The 15,435-nt window shown below is 40.2% G+C and overlaps 1 protein-coding gene across 4 annotated transcripts in view; it reads left to right on the top strand.

Annotated features, from left to right (window-relative positions):
- Positions 1-15,435, top strand: part of FARP1 (FERM, ARH/RhoGEF and pleckstrin domain protein 1) — a 219,434-nt gene that overhangs the window by 165,634 nt on the left and 38,365 nt on the right. For 3 of the 4 annotated variants that reach the window (XR_003989673.1, XM_030473629.1, XM_030473624.1), the window contains exons 9-13: positions 791-886; positions 1,391-1,554; positions 3,221-3,289; positions 4,039-4,114; positions 6,251-6,491. Coding sequence is in view for 3 of the 4 variants with exons in the window: in XM_030473629.1 (XP_030329489.1) it covers positions 791-886; positions 1,391-1,554; positions 3,221-3,289; positions 4,039-4,114; positions 6,251-6,491 (646 nt within the window). In the remaining variant the exon portion in view is untranslated. The remainder of the gene's footprint in view (positions 1-790; positions 887-1,390; positions 1,555-3,220; positions 3,290-4,038; positions 4,115-6,250; positions 6,492-15,435) is intronic. The other variant, XM_030473637.1, reaches the window with a different exon arrangement.

Raw genomic sequence — 15,435 nt, 5'->3', positions numbered from 1 at the left:
ACTGAACAAACTGCTGTAATGAGTATTTTAAAATAATACCTCAAATACTTTTAAACATAGGTAAGATCAAGACTTCTGGGGAGTAGGGGCTAATGATGCAGTGGCTGGGAATTGTACTATTTTGAAGATAATCTCTCTTAGGCTTGCTATTTGCTTCTGGGTTTTGATTGCTTTTTTGGGGAAAAGCATTTTGTGACTCTTTAGAGACAACTAATTTATTTAGGTTTCGTTTACTTCCATTGCTCCCTAGTAAAGGTCAAAGTATTTACAGTTCAGTTGCTGTTTTTCCCTCAGTTAAACAGTATTTAAAGGGGTGTTTATTTTGCTCTGTAGGTAGACGAAGAGGGAGGAAATCTACCCCACCAAAGTGAGGTGGCATGTTATGTGTTTGGATTCCCTGCATTCTCTGTAGCTGGTGAAAAGAGAAGGAGGCACCTCTGGGAGGTGACTTGGTCCACTGAAAATCTGAGTCAGCATAGTGGAATAAAATAACATCATCTGGGCAAAAACTGGGCCACCCTCTTTTTTGTGCAGTTGGTACTGAGTCGGATACTTTCACATCAACTCAGTATACCTAGCCCTAGATGCAAGAGTTTAATCATAAGTATGTGCTTTCAGTCACAGCACCAGCTGCCTTATGGTTTGCGTTATCAGAGGATGAATGATACGAGAAAACATAATTTCAAGTGAAGTGAATAGATGATTTATTTATGACAAGCTTTCTCTAGTGGTTTAGGTTTCTTCATTCAGGTCTGGAATGCTTAAACTCTGCTGACTTTTTTCTCTGTAGGGTCACACCAAGATCAATGCCTTCAACTGGGCTAAGGTTCGAAAGCTGAGCTTCAAGAGGAAACGTTTTCTTATCAAACTACGGCCTGATGTGAATGTAAGTTCTTGTCAGGAATTGATGAAGTTGACAAAAGGTTATTTGGTAAATTTCTACTCAGGGATCAAACATACGCTTTTATCACCTCAAGAAGATTTCTTTATTTAAAGTAATTTCTTATGTTCACTGTTGGTACTGCACGCATCAACGTGGCATCTCAGGTGAGCGGTCCTAGCAAAGGAAATGTTAACTGAATGTCACCAATTTGTCTTCTGGCTGCGACTCTGGTCCTGTATCATCAATTCTTAAGTTATAGCATGTAAACCACCTCTTCTCATTAATTTTATCTCTGTCATATTTGTCAATGAAAGGAAGTTAGAGCAATAGCTCTGATACTGTCAGGTAGATTAGTGTTGTCTCAAAGTGGGAAGGATAGGGCCTGTTAAGCCTGAAGGCCAAAGAAAAAAAGCTTTTTTTTTGTAGCATAGCACCTACTTTGTCAGTTCATCTCTGTAATATATGTTGCTTGCTTGTTTACATTGCCAATGCTGTCTCTATTTGCAGAGTTCATTCCAGGACACCCTGGAATTCCTTATGGCCAGTCGAGATTTTTGCAAGTCTTTCTGGAAGATCTGTGTGGAGCATCATGCCTTTTTCAGGCTTTTTGAGGAACCTAAACCAAAGCCTAAACCTGTTCTTTTTTCTAGAGGTTCATCATTTAGGTTCAGGTAAGACCTGCATTCTTCCTCCGCCTTTGTTGCCTTCCCATTTCTAAATCACATCCATAATGATCTAGGATTAAACCTATTATTTTCAACTTCCCTTATTTACATTGTAGTTTGCTCCTTTATATTTTCCATTGCATCTTCTCAGCCAGAACAGTGCAAAGAACACTGTAGGGAAAAAGCCTGCATTAATTTTGTATTAGGTATTGCAAAGTAGCTTTCTGGAGGTAAGAGATAAAGTATATAGATTCCAGCTGGTTTCACATAAGAAAATCCGCATGTGTCCTAAGCAACACTAGCTGGCAACTTTTTGGCACTCTTTGGATCGTCTGCTTCTAGCATGGGATCTTTCCTGTGTGACAGAGTAGAGATTTTTATTTTCATTGCATGTTGCTGTGGTAAACCCATTTCTGTGCAGTTAAAAACAGTGGCTTGTCTTCCTGCTGAGACCTTTATGCTTGCCACGGATTCATGTGAGATGACCACCTCTGCTGAGACCAGATCTACCTGCGATATTGTTACAGCTGTAGAAAAATTTTTAATAGTTGGGTTATTGTGTTTTTTTAATTACACTGACAGAAGCCTCATTGTAGATATTGTATTGCATTGCATATGCGGGGGGGGGGGGTGTTGGAATCCTTTCATTCATACAGTTAATTTTGTTTGCAAAGCTGATATAAGCTGAACAGCTAGAAACCCTCTGCTGAGATAAGCTGTACACTCCAGTTGTCTTGCACAAGAACGCAGCAGATACGGCCATTCAGTCTCTGTTTCCGCTTTGTTTCTTGCCTGCAAAATAAATTAATGAAGATGGAAGGACCTGTGTTAGAGTAAACAAGCTGTAACTTGTCAAGTTTCTGCCTGAGTAAATAGAAGACTGTAGGTCCATTCAACTTACCTCCTGGTTTGGAGAAGCAGGTTTTGACTACATCTTCCATGCACTGTGGTCTGTGCTACATAAACTCAGTACCTTTTTCCAGGCCTTGTGGTAATTCAGTTGGTTGAAAGCTTCTTATGAACGGGAGGAATTTGGTTCTCTGTTGAGCATTCTCGAGGTGTGGGTTTCCTTTACTGCTCCCAGTTTCCCTTGGAATTTATAACTTTGCACAGTAAGAAATGCTGGGCTTTCTCACTACTTTTTCACAGCCTGTAGCAAAAGGGGTGAAAGGGATTTCCAGCCTATGTTTCTCCAGGAAATGTATATATGCTTAGTTGACATTTTTTCATAGTAGTAACTGAGTCATGAAATGCATTTCTGTGCTTTTCATCTTGGTTCCATGGTTTATTCATACTAGGGAGGTCTGGTATTTGACTCAAAAGGATTCAAGAATATTTTTTGTTCATGAGAGAAAAACTTAACCCCCGCTTTGCTTTTTATTGTGGTGACTTCCCAGTAATGTAATACCCCATAAAGGGCACACAACAGAATTTAAGCAGCTCTGAAATGGCATGAAAAAGTAGCTCCATAGTAAAAAGAGGCAAGTAACGTGCAAGATGATAAAAATATGTGTATATATGACCAGATCCCTTTCTTTATGATCTTATATGACTTTCTGCTGACAGTGAGGAATACTTTTCTCATTGCTGTGACTTCATATGCAAGCTCATACATGTTTATGATGACCAGGTGGTAAATTATATTAAATATTTTTCTGTGGTTTTCTTCCAGTGGTCGGACTCAGAAGCAAGTTCTTGACTATGTTAAAGAAGGAGGGCATAAAAAAGTGCAGTTTGAAAGGTGAGAGGAAATAAGTAACCTGTTCAGATATCTTTTAATCAAAGAAAAGTAATGATTTAAAGGCAGTTACATTCTAATATCTTGGCACCAGTCCAAGTTTAAAAAAAAAGTATCCTTTGCTGGTTTGACAGTTTATCACTTGTATAACACCCCTTTGGTCCTGAATATTTTGGTGGAAGTTGGTATAACCCATGGTTTCCTTAAAATCAATATTTTTCAGTCTGTTTTTCAGCAGTGAATGTCTTACCATCACAGGTAACTTCTTCCCATGTTGATTTGCACTCTCTTTGGTGGGTTGTCATTAATGTATAGGAACAGACATATTCAGCTCAGAATAATACTGAAAGTAACAGAAATAGGTATAGCCAACCTCAAGTGAGAGTCTCCAGGGAAAGCTTCCAACTTGCTAGAGCCAGTTCTGTCTGAGCTCATCTTGTTTATGATGAACTGAAAGCAATGGCCAAGATGCCACAAAGGCCATGACAGCCGTTCCTTGCTTATGAGTCATGTTCATGTGATAGACCATTTTTGCTTCAGTGCCTCTCCCTTTTCTTACAGTGGTGTGTTTGCAGCACATAGTGCATTGAAATTTTACAGAAAGGAGGAATGTTAATCTGGTTGGGAGCAAACTTTTATGAAAGCTGCTATTGAGAGGTTTTGTTTTAAAAGGCATGTCTCTTGATTCCTTTTTGTAGAAAAAAAAGATGCAATGAAATGGCTTCTTACTGTGATTTTCCTTTTATCTCCAGGAAACACAGCAAGATTCAGTCCATCAGGAGTCTGACTGCACAGCCTTCAGAACAGCATACAGAGGTGCCAAAACAAGTCAGTGATGTTGATGAAACCCTGGCTTATGCCTTTTAAACATTTCTTGTTAGATTACCCCAATTGCTGTTTTGAAACTCTAGGAGCATAGATTTCTGCTCACTTACCATTTAACTGAGAGCCGAGGAGCCCTGGGTATTGTAAGTTCTAGGTTCTGCAAGTGGAACAGGTTCATTTTCACTGTGGAACAGTGTTACTTCCAGACAACCAGACAAATATAAATACAGAGTTTGTCTGAGCTGTATTAGTGACCATCTGAAAAAGCTGCAGACCACAGTGTTATTGCTGGGATCCTGGGTTCTAGCTGGTTACTGCATCTGGAAAAAGTTTAATTCTTTTCCTTCACTGGGGAGTCTTAGTTGTCCATGGCAAGATGTTTTGTTGTATTAACCAGGGAGAAGAAGAATTATTTCCTTAGAAAAATTACAGCTCTGAGCTTTATAGTCATTGTCTCTGGTAGATACCTAAAGTATTTGTCTTACATTGTTAGTTGCTATGCATTAGGAGTTGTTTGCAAATCCAGTAGCGGAGAGGTTGCACCAGCTGCGTGTTCCCAGGTCCAGCTAGTAGCTATGTATTCACTATAGGCACCCACATAAATGCAAATATACAATGTATGTACACAAGCCAGCCACATAGGTAAAACAAACAGAAAACAGCACTCCCACAAGCACAGTGACAGTGGCCTCACCCTGTTCCATTCTTTGGCTGATCAGGATGCAAGTTCATTAGTGGAAATTATGTATACATGTATATGGTATGGATCCTTCCCACAACTGGTCTTAGATGCTCAGTCTATTCAGTAGTGGGCCCCTGGATCCCTAGGTCTCCCAGTGGCTGGACATATAAACCCTCAAGGCTCACAGCCCCATTCCCATTACTGGTGCTCAGATATAGAGACACACACACACTGCAGGTTCCTCCAGTAATTCATCTTGGACAGTCTATCCAGTAACTGACACTTGGATCCTCTGGTTCCTGGTTACCTCAGCCACAGAGACAAACACATGAAAGTCATCTCTCCAACAGCTGGTACAGACTTAAGACATTGCTAGTAATTGGCCCCCAGGCCCCGTGGTCTTTGCAGCATGTGGCTGGCCTGACTTAAGGCTGCTCCAGTACTTGGCTCCCAGCTCTCATCCTACTTATCAACTAGTCCAGTTGAATGTTCACTAGCCATTACACGTTGACCTACCTACACAACCAGGTCTGTTGCCCTGGTCTCTCCAGTTGCTGCTATCCCAGACATACCCAGACCATGGGCTGATGGCTCTCTTAGGACAGCATCCAGAGGAGCTCCATTTTCCTGACTACGATATTAGGGTTCCTCCACCTGCCAGTGTTTCTCTGTGCTCATCTGTGTTTGTTGAGGCAAACCTTTAATCACACAATTTTATGTTAGATAAAACTTAAATGACAGGATCAAGCTACTGGGTTAATATATTTAAGAATGCTACCTGAACCTTAACCGTCATTGCATTGCTTCCTTTTGATATTCACAGTCTCTCTCATTTCTGCACATCTAAGAACTTCAGAGAATTCTGTTACAAATGCAGCCCATTTGAACTATCTTTTAGCATTTTAAAATTGCCGAGACAAGCTCAGGTAGATAAACCCTGGTACAGGGCCAGGTGCAACATATTATATATGCAGTAAAGCCAGCCCATGAACTAGTGGCAGGTATGCTCCAGGGATTGAATGTGGGGTGCTCCAAAGCTCACACATGGCTTTTTTAGTGTACATAAGTAGGCTGTGCAGAATTTGTCTTACGTGTTTATCTTTTCTTCCAGCTTCTCAGAGTAGTGCGAACAGGTTGATGCTCTAGAGTGTTGATGGCTGCCTTAGGGCATGGAAACACCTCAAATACTGCCACATTGTCTGCCTTCTTTTCTCTTGCTTAGCTTATATATTTTGCTGTTATTTAAGATCAGAGACCTCTTTTTTTTTATTTTATTAGTTTTGAAGCTTGGGTTACCTCTTCTGCTTTCAAGAGATTCCTATGTTGTACTGTGCAAAATTCTGATGCGTAATTACATGTAGCCTTTTCCCTCTGGCTCCCTTCTCTCCCAAACCTCTCCCTCTCCCCTTTCCCTCCCCCTTTGTCTCCCCCTTGCCTTCCCTTTTTTGTCTTTCCAGAGCTCTAGCTTTGCCTATGGAGACGACAATGATACTGCAGCAGTGCAGAGCTGCCGGCAAGGAAAGGAATTAAAAGCGTCACCAGAAGACACTGGACAGCACAAGAGCCATTCCTTGAAGAAGAGCCCAAAGGAAGGCAAAAAGGTGGATGGAGCAGTGGTGTCAACAGCGGAGGAAGAAGAGGAGGCCGCTAAGGACAGGATGCAGCAGAACAGACCTCAATCACAGCAACCAAGCACAGGTCCAGCTTCCAGGGCTGCTCATGGCAGCAGCACCTCCATTCCTTTCATTGACTGCAGTGATGTAGATAGCGAGTATGATCTGCTCAGAGGACAAATAACCCGGTCATATTCCCAAACAAATGACAATTATGAGGGTGATTTGACCAGTGGTGCCTATATTCACTACAGAGACGAAAATCGCAATAGAACTAGATACAGGGGTTCCTCGGCCTCTCTAAAGTCTTCCCAGTATCTCTCTGAAGAGTACCTTGATGATGATAACCCAGCTAATATCTCCTTCTACACTGGGGGAAGCCCCAGGATGCCAAGGCATAGCTCACTGGTTGACGAAATGTTTAGAGGACCAGGGAGCCGTAGTCCACTGGCCACTCCATTGCCTCCCAGCAGCAAAGGGTCAAGCCCTAACATGAGCCTGAGTAGAACTGGTTCTCAGGGTTATGTCTCAGAAAACGGGCATGACTGCAGGGTGAGGGCTGGGGAGGAGGACAGCCATGACAGTAGCTGCCATGGGTATTGCAGATATACTCCAGGTTCTCAACAGTCTCGTGCGCAGAAAAAAGCAGATCTCTGCAATAAATCAGTTACAGATCCATTTATCCTAAGTCAGATATCCTCAACCCCTGGGCAGGAGTATAGATCAGAGAGACATTATAAAGGAGGTGGGGTGGCTAAGATGTCTTCTCCAGAAGGCAAAATGATGGCCAACGGTATGCCAGCTGGGGCACAGTCAAAGCATAGCCCAGTCATACAGTCACTGCATGCCAGTGGCGTGGTGGATCACATGGCTGCAGTCCAGATGATGGAGGGCTCCACCAGCAGTGGGACAGAATCTAGTGATTCCGATTCAGAAATCATTAGTCCCTTCACTCACCCACTGGTGTTTGGAAATCCCATTGTTCTGAGTTCCTCTCCCATGCCTAGAAATAAGTACTCATTTGGAAGCCTTCAGCTTGAGGAGAAGGTAGAGGAGGATGTGTCTGTTCGTCTCAGCGATGAAGATGGTGTGCAGGTGTTCAGCTGCTAGGGACCAGGGAGTATAAGACCAGTGGATACTGTGGTTGCTCAGAGTGGTTGCATCTTCTGGGGCTTGTGAAGAGTGGCTGGTAATTTCAGTGTGTGGGCGATTTCAAAGGTTATCATTGTACTAACCAGCTAGAGGGAAGGGATACTGGAAATACAATAGTAAGTCTCAATGAAACTTAACAGCAACACATATCCTCTGAAAGGCAGGAGGCTTGGAAAATTACTACTGATTTAGGAACCTTTGTAAGACTTTATACATTCACCAATTCTTTGTATGAAGTCATATTTTAGGTATATATTGTAGCTACTTTGACACTTGACTAGTTATTTTGACAAAACAAACAAAAATGAAACTAAGTAGGTACATTGTGCTCTTTTGTATTTCTATTATATTTTTTTTTCCTCTCCTGTATAAGGAGAACAACTAATGAGTGCCTCAACGGAGTTAGAGTTAAAAATTAAACTTGCAGCCAAATGCAGGCAGCTTGATATTCAGGACCAAGTCTTGTTGAAATCTTGAAATACACTGGAAAATCTTTTCATAGCAAGAATGTGCTTGGTCTACTCATCTTCATAACCCATTTTATAATCTTAACTGATGAACTGAGGGTACGTATTAGGCATGTATACAGGAACAATGATGGAACAATGACAAGCTTTTTCTTCAGTGGGTTCAACAGGCTGATTTGGTGATGGAGATTTTGAAACTCCAAACTCTTCCTTGGGCAAGAAAGAGAACAAGATGAAAAAGATAATTCATGTAAAAAAAAAAACTTAGATTGAAAGAGCTCTAACAAAGAGTGGTATGACTATTACTTGCAAGGCAATCATTTATATCCTTTATCAGTGTGGTATAAAGATTAATTGCAAGGGATTTCTCCTCACCCCGCACCCCCTTGTTCTTTCAGTGGCATTATTGTGAAGACATCAAAGTTTAGTTGTGGGTGATTTTTGGTGGGGGGTTTGGAGATGGCGGCTGTTTAATTTCATTTTTTGCTTTGATTGTGAAAAATCTTTATCTATACAGGGTCCAATTAGTCTATCATAGGCAATTTTTTTTTACAGTGCCATCTCATAAATTTTTCATCTCCTGACACAGAGAATGATGGCACTAACTGTGGTCCAGGCTGTACTGTACATAGCGTACTGAGATTTTGGCACATGTGCAGAAAGACAGAGAGACTAATTCTTTGTAAACTTCAAATTCACAGGCTAAAAGTATTGAAAATTAAGGCTGTATCCTAATAAAATCTGATTATAGTTTCTTGAGTTGATTAAGAAAATCCAGATAAAAGGTCTCCTGTATAGAAAGTGTCCTGCAGTTATTAGAGCCGGGAGACAAGATGTGCTCTTTAACACTGGCCTTAATTTTAACTTTCATGTTTTTCTTGTGGGGGAATGGAACTAAATCTGTGAATTTTAAGTGATGAACAACAGCATTGACTGAACTGCCGGTAGCTTGCAGTGATGTGCATCATGCAGTACAAGCATGCAGCAATAATATGTCCACCCACATAAGTACTGATGAACAAGTTACAGGAGTTTGTAAATCGAGACGATATAAAATTTTGAAGATTGTTTTTACAAAAATAATAAAATAAGAATTCTTTTTAATTTTTCTACTGCCTTGGTCTATGCACACTTTAAAAGTTTAATCTGAGTGAAGGATATTTAAAAAGATACCTACAGTAGCTAGGCATGTCTTGTTATATACTTTACTTTTTTGCAGTAAAATATATCTTTGTGTAAATATAAGTTCTAACCTGCTCATCTCCTTTAGCGTGTTCGTTTCCTTAAAGATTAGATACCTCATTTTTGAACTGGAATGATGTAAAGCATCTCTTTAGACAGTGACACTTTGGTGACAGGGAATGCTCTCGTTTGTTCCTGTAGTTTGAAGCATGAATCTAGAAACCGTGAGATTGATAATTAGGGGTAAGCTTGCTTGTATATTATGCTAAAAGAAGATGGTTTGTGGTTTGGACTTAGAATAGCTGTAAAATAATTGCCTTGAACTTCTCAATATTTAAGATGAAATATAAGTAGTTGAAACCTGCATTGGCAGATAGCATGAGGATGAGGAGTGGGTGCATGAGTCTCCTTTTGATTTTTTTTTTTTGCTGCTTGTGTAGCAGAAGTACCAGTAGTTACACAGTAAGGTACTAACTGGACATATGGCTTAATTGCTTTGTTAGCCAGTAAAATTAGAGTTCAGATAACGGATTTTCGGCAAAAAGGGTTTGCAGTCATTTCTGCTGCTTAGGAAAAGTGAATAGGCTTCATATTGTTTGGATTTAAGTGAATATGAAAGTGATGTTTACTGTTTTGCATCCTTTCAGATACTGTTTTCAGGCCTGATTTCTTCTCTCCTGTGCATACAAAGATAATGGATTTATAATTTTATAAGAACAGACTTGCTGGTAGCTGGAGTTAGCCTAGTTGCTAATGAAGTACCTGAACAGCTTTTATTAGTTTCCATTTTGAATACTATCCTCAAAAATGAATTATGAGGATTTTTCTCTGACTGTTTTCTGTCATCAGGCATTTTTTCAATTTTAACTGTTTAAATGATTGTTGTTTCAACACATGTGAAATTCTTCCAGTTTGAAGAAATGAAGTTTGTAAATTACATAGGAAATAGTTTCATTGAGGATGAATCATTTCTGCAGCATTCTTATGCCACTGAAATTCCATTTAATATCAGTTGACAAGCATTTAATTAAAAACAGTCTATGGGCCAAATTCCTCTACCAGACATGTGGTTCATATCTGAGTGCTTGCCAAGAATCATAAGTGAGAGAGCAGTTTTAAACTGATGTTTTCACATAGGATCAGGTCCCCTAGAATCCATCTGGGAGTTTGTTTCTGTGGGACAAATACAGACAGACCTTGCAGAAAAGAACAGAAACCTTTAGGGGAGGACTGCGGATGAGATGGTTCACAAAGCACACATGGGAAGAGGAGCGAGTCAGTTCAACTTAGTCATTGCAAGCATTGATTAATCTACATACACTGGTCAACAGCAGTGGTCTAAGCATACCTGCGTCTCAAGTGTAACAGAGGTAGTTGTAGACTAAATAAAAGATTTGATTCTCCCACCAATTCCAGTAGATTTTGGAGTGTGGCTGATAGTACTTGTGATTCACTGTTCTAAATCTTTTATTCTCAATAATTAACTTTCAAATCCCATACTCATCAATGCCCAGATGTCCTTAGGCAGTTGCTACAAATGAGGGAGCTGAATCCCAGCAAGATCAAGCAGCTACGTCTGCTGTGGATGAGTAGTCCTGAGCTGCCCACCTCCTATCTTTCCAGAGGATGTGGAGGAAGCCTCTTGCTGTGCTGCCCAGATGGCTTATCACTGTGCTGAACCAACTCTGTCCATGTAGTTGGATGAATGTGGAAACTAGTTGCAGAAGCAGTTTATGGGTTTGTCCCAAGATAATGTGTAGATGTAGTTAGTCGATGGATAAAAGGCACTCTGATTCTTTCTTTGCTATTCCAATTACCTCATGACGTTCAGTCATGTTCTGCAATGACAATAGAAAAATTGTGTCAGATAATTCTAAGTTTCTTCCAACCCAGCAGCAACTCATACTTGCTATGTCCTGTTGGGATCTTCTCCAGGAGGGGTTTTGTTTTTCATATCAGCCTTTCCTAGTACCTAGTTTTCCTCAGTGACCTGGGATGTAAAATTTGGGAATACATTTTGCTAGGTGAAAGAAATGTGGATAGTGGCAAGTTGATGCAGGAGCTAGGAAGTACGTAGGATATTGCAGGAGCTAGGAAGTACGTAGGATATTGCAGGTATAGAGATTTGAGTAATTGCTATCTGAATGGCCTAGACTACATTGTTTTCAGTTGAAGATACTATCCTTTAGCAAGCATAATCCTTGTGCATGATGGAGAGGGGTGTTCTCTGAAGATGATTTGTACCTAGTGCTGCAAATGCCTAGTGCCTAGTTGTCTCAGAACACCCATAGCTCGTAGGCCTGCCTAACAGGTACCATCCCATTAACCATTGTAGTGCACACTATATACAAATTATATTGAAGAAAAACTGGAAGAGACATTTCTGTAGGTGAATAATGTCAACATGTAACTGAAAGTTTTTAGGTTTGCTGTATTTGCATGTACATTATGTGAGCTATAGGGAGCTGAGATCAGTTCTAAAGTAGATGGATGAGCACAGAATCATGGAATGGTTGGAAAGGACCTTAAGATCATCTAATTCCAACCCCCCTGCCATGGGCAGGGACGCCTCACACTAGACCGTGTTGCCCAAGCATAATCAAAGAAAGAGTTACATGATAATAATTTGAAAAATGAAATCAATCTACCAGTTTGCTTCAAGATTAAAGGGCATGCAAAATCAGACAGAATTTTCTTGACAGGAGCATTAGCAATGCTGAACCTAATCATTAGAACCTAGCAAACAGTGAAAAAAGAGTAGTTTGTGAATTAGTTCAGTTAATGGGGCTAGTATTATTAGACCAGACTGCTTTAGGACCTGTATTTTCTCCCTTGAATATTTGTAGGGCTGGTTTCTGTTTGCACAGATGTTTTTGGAGCAGCTTTTATTAGTTGAAGCAGCTGTGTTCATTCTGAAGCGGTAACATTCACACCAGAAGTTCCTGTCTGGCCTCTTACGCAGGTACAGATTGCATGTACAGATGTACATGCAATTATTTGGTGGTGACCAGAGAAAGTAAAATGGAAAATGGGTTAGACAGATCTAAGACCTGTTTATAGCTCCTGCTTTTCTTCACTAAGAAGCAGAAATGTTTTAAATTCTGTTGTGTTCTGTCTCACAATAAACGCACACACATGATCTCCATAAAGTTTCTTCTGGGGGGTTCCAAAGTTGGGAAGACAAAGGAAAAGAGGACAGGAAATATCTTAAGCACACTGAAAATGCCTAGCCTTATTTATTTGCAGTTCCCTTTGGTATAGTGTGCTTTCCACTCTTATCCTGAGAGTTTAAAGCCCCAGCAGTTCCTTAGGGTACTGGGAGAGCAAGAATTGTGTTAGTCAGTTGAGCTCTTGCAGTAGACCTGATTTTGAATATTGATAACAGTGATTCAAATCTCATCAGTATGATTTATATGCAATTAGCATGAATTGTGGCTATTTCTGGAACAGTTCTTCAGCAGAAGAAAGGATGTCTGACCTATAAATTCTGTCAAATACCATGTTTGTTTAAAGAGACTTATTTGTCATAATGAGGCATTAGACTGCTGTCAGAGGTGACTTTAGAATGAAATTTTAATTGCTGCAATTTAATTTCTAATGATGAAAAACAAATTAACAGTCCAACTTTTTTTCCTGACTTCCACATGTGTATGAAGGAGTTGGCTGTCACTTACGTTGGTGGACAAGGGTGTGGACCACTGGAGATCCACCTCATTCATCAGTGGGGTTTGTATAGACTGGGAAGGGCTGTGAGCGTGAAGGAACAAGGTTCTCTGTTCAAGGATGTATAAAGTGAAGGAAGCCAAAGTCCTTTTTAGTCTTCCAGTAATGCTTCTCTCTTTGAATGGTGTAGTTTCTTAAGGCAGTTTCTGTACATCTTAGCACACCTCTTTCCTCTTCATTTAGGGGATCAATCGTCTTCTCCATAGCAAATAAGAGAGACTCTAAATATAGGAAGGAAAGCAAATCTTCTAGGGCAATCTTTTATATGTACACCTTTCTTTTGTTAGCTGCTATCAGATACAAGTGGTAGGACAACAGTCCTTTTGTCAGAAAGCCAGTTGTTTTTTGATGTCTCTTACTTGATGATGATGGTTTTGGGGTTTTTGATTGTGTCTAATACACGGTGTTAGCATCAGGAGGTCCCAAAGATTAGACTGATGTGTAACCTTTCTCAAATGTGGGTAGCAGCAGACTCTGGTTTCAGTCAAGCTACTTTAAGAGAAAATTTTGGCCATGCTGTCAGTTCTAGAAAGGAAGGAAATTTAAATCTTAGGAAATCAAAATTTACAAAATCTTTCTGCTTCTATTTCTGTAACTTCTGTAGTAGCTGAAATAAGCCTAGAAAAGGGCACGTATCTTATTTACTTACATTTATAAGGAAAATAATTCTTGTGCAACATGTGGATCCTGAGCAAAGGCATCTTCTGTATTCCTCCCTGTGGTAGGCTCTGTGGTGCCACAGACATTTTGAAGTGCAGAATTTCTACTTAAAAATCAAAGGCATTGTATGAATAAGAAGCCTAGTTTGAGTGACATGTAGCAGTTGTTTATAGAGTATTTTGTCTTCTGTTCCAATTCTGTGGTCTATAAAGAGCGTGTAGAATAAGCTTGTTTCATCTTGTTTGTTATTAAAAGCAGTGAGCACTTTGTTTTAAATGTTAGGAGATCTGGAAAGCCTGTGTGCTTGGCTGAGCTGTGTATTCACAGGCATGTTTTTCACAAGTAAGGGGTGGTGTTATTACAGTAAGGGGGGTAAAGACCTTAGAATCATAAATCTACATAAGATGATCGTAAATACTTAGTTTGCTCTAGAATCATTAGAGTTTTAAGGTGCAATTATTGTAAAAGTTTTGGCCCCTGAGAACCATAAAAATCCGGAGTTCCTACTGATAAGAATAAACTCTAAAACCAGTAATGATACGGCTGTCATGGACTGAATATGGAAGGTTGAAAGAAAATGAATGCTTTCTGATTCAAGAGCTTTCAGGCTTGTGAAATTAGATTAGATGCTTGCTTTAAAATGCTGCAAATCCTGATTTGAGAAGAAAACAGGTTTTTGCCTTTGATGGTTTACAGCAAGATCAGAGGTAGGTCTTTCTGTTCAGTTCAGTGAATGTTAGAGCTCATGACTGTTGCTTTTCCATGAAGCACTTAAAAATCTTTGATTAGCTGAATCCTTATTTTTCCCCTTTCCTGCTAAGAAACTCACCTGAGCCCACTAACAAAAGTTCATAAGCTTGGCAGTGTTTCACTTATCCAGCCCTTTCCTGATTTCTGTGTGTGCACATGCATAGATTTTTTTTAATAAATCTCAATAGTTACAATTAGTTTTTAAAATTGAAAATGCTGGGGACTTCATTCTCATTTTTGTCATTTGTTTAATACCGTTTAAAGAGAAACATTTTTTGTTTCATTGTATGCACTGTTTTGTCAGCATGTACCTCTCTGGGAGAAAAAGCCTTTTCAATGTTCTGTCTATCCTCAAAGCATGGTGTATCTTCTGTTCCTTGCATTGTTCGGAGCGCTGTCTCAATGTCCTTTTACTGCAGAAATACCTATTTGTATTGGGAGTACCTAATTCCTCTTATTACAGTGATCCTGTCTTATAGAGCACTCCTCACCTGAGAACTGGAGAAAACCCCCACCAGATTGTGAGTCTCAAATTGAGAAACCACACCATGTTAAGGAGCAGAAGAGTGGAGGGAGGGGGAAGAAGGTCTGTTTTCCTGGGCATTTGGGCTCCATTGAGCACAAACGGATTGCCCTTCATTTCCTAATGAAGGCTACACCCAATGATGGTCGAGTCTGTCTGCCATAGCTCGTAAGCAGGATCACTGCAGTCTTGGGGAGATGTCTTGATGAAATGGACAGTATCTGTGGCATAAGCTTACATGGGGGCTGAACATTTTCAGTTCTTTTGTAGCACTGTGTCATGTTGGTTTAAAGGCAAACAAACAAAAGCAAACTAGCCCTAACCCTGGGTACATCAGGGAATCCTTCTATAGGTTGCTCTATTTCTGTCTGGAAGGATCAAGGCTAGACAAAGGACTGATGCCCAGTGACCTTGTATTCTTCCCAGGCTGTATTGTTCGCTCTTTGTTCTTAAGATGCAAGTATACCCTGATGTAGGCCAACAGCAGTTACTGTCTGATTTCACACTCACCACTGTCTAAAACTGCAGTATACCAATAAAGCATGGACCTTTACCAGCTGGAGAGGTTGCTG

Source organism: Strigops habroptila, chromosome 2 (assembly GCF_004027225.2).
Source record: "Strigops habroptila isolate Jane chromosome 2, bStrHab1.2.pri, whole genome shotgun sequence".
Taxonomy (NCBI): Eukaryota; Metazoa; Chordata; class Aves; order Psittaciformes; family Psittacidae; genus Strigops; species Strigops habroptila.
Note: the sequence above shows the minus strand (reverse complement) of the source record. Positions and strands in the feature narration are given on the sequence as shown.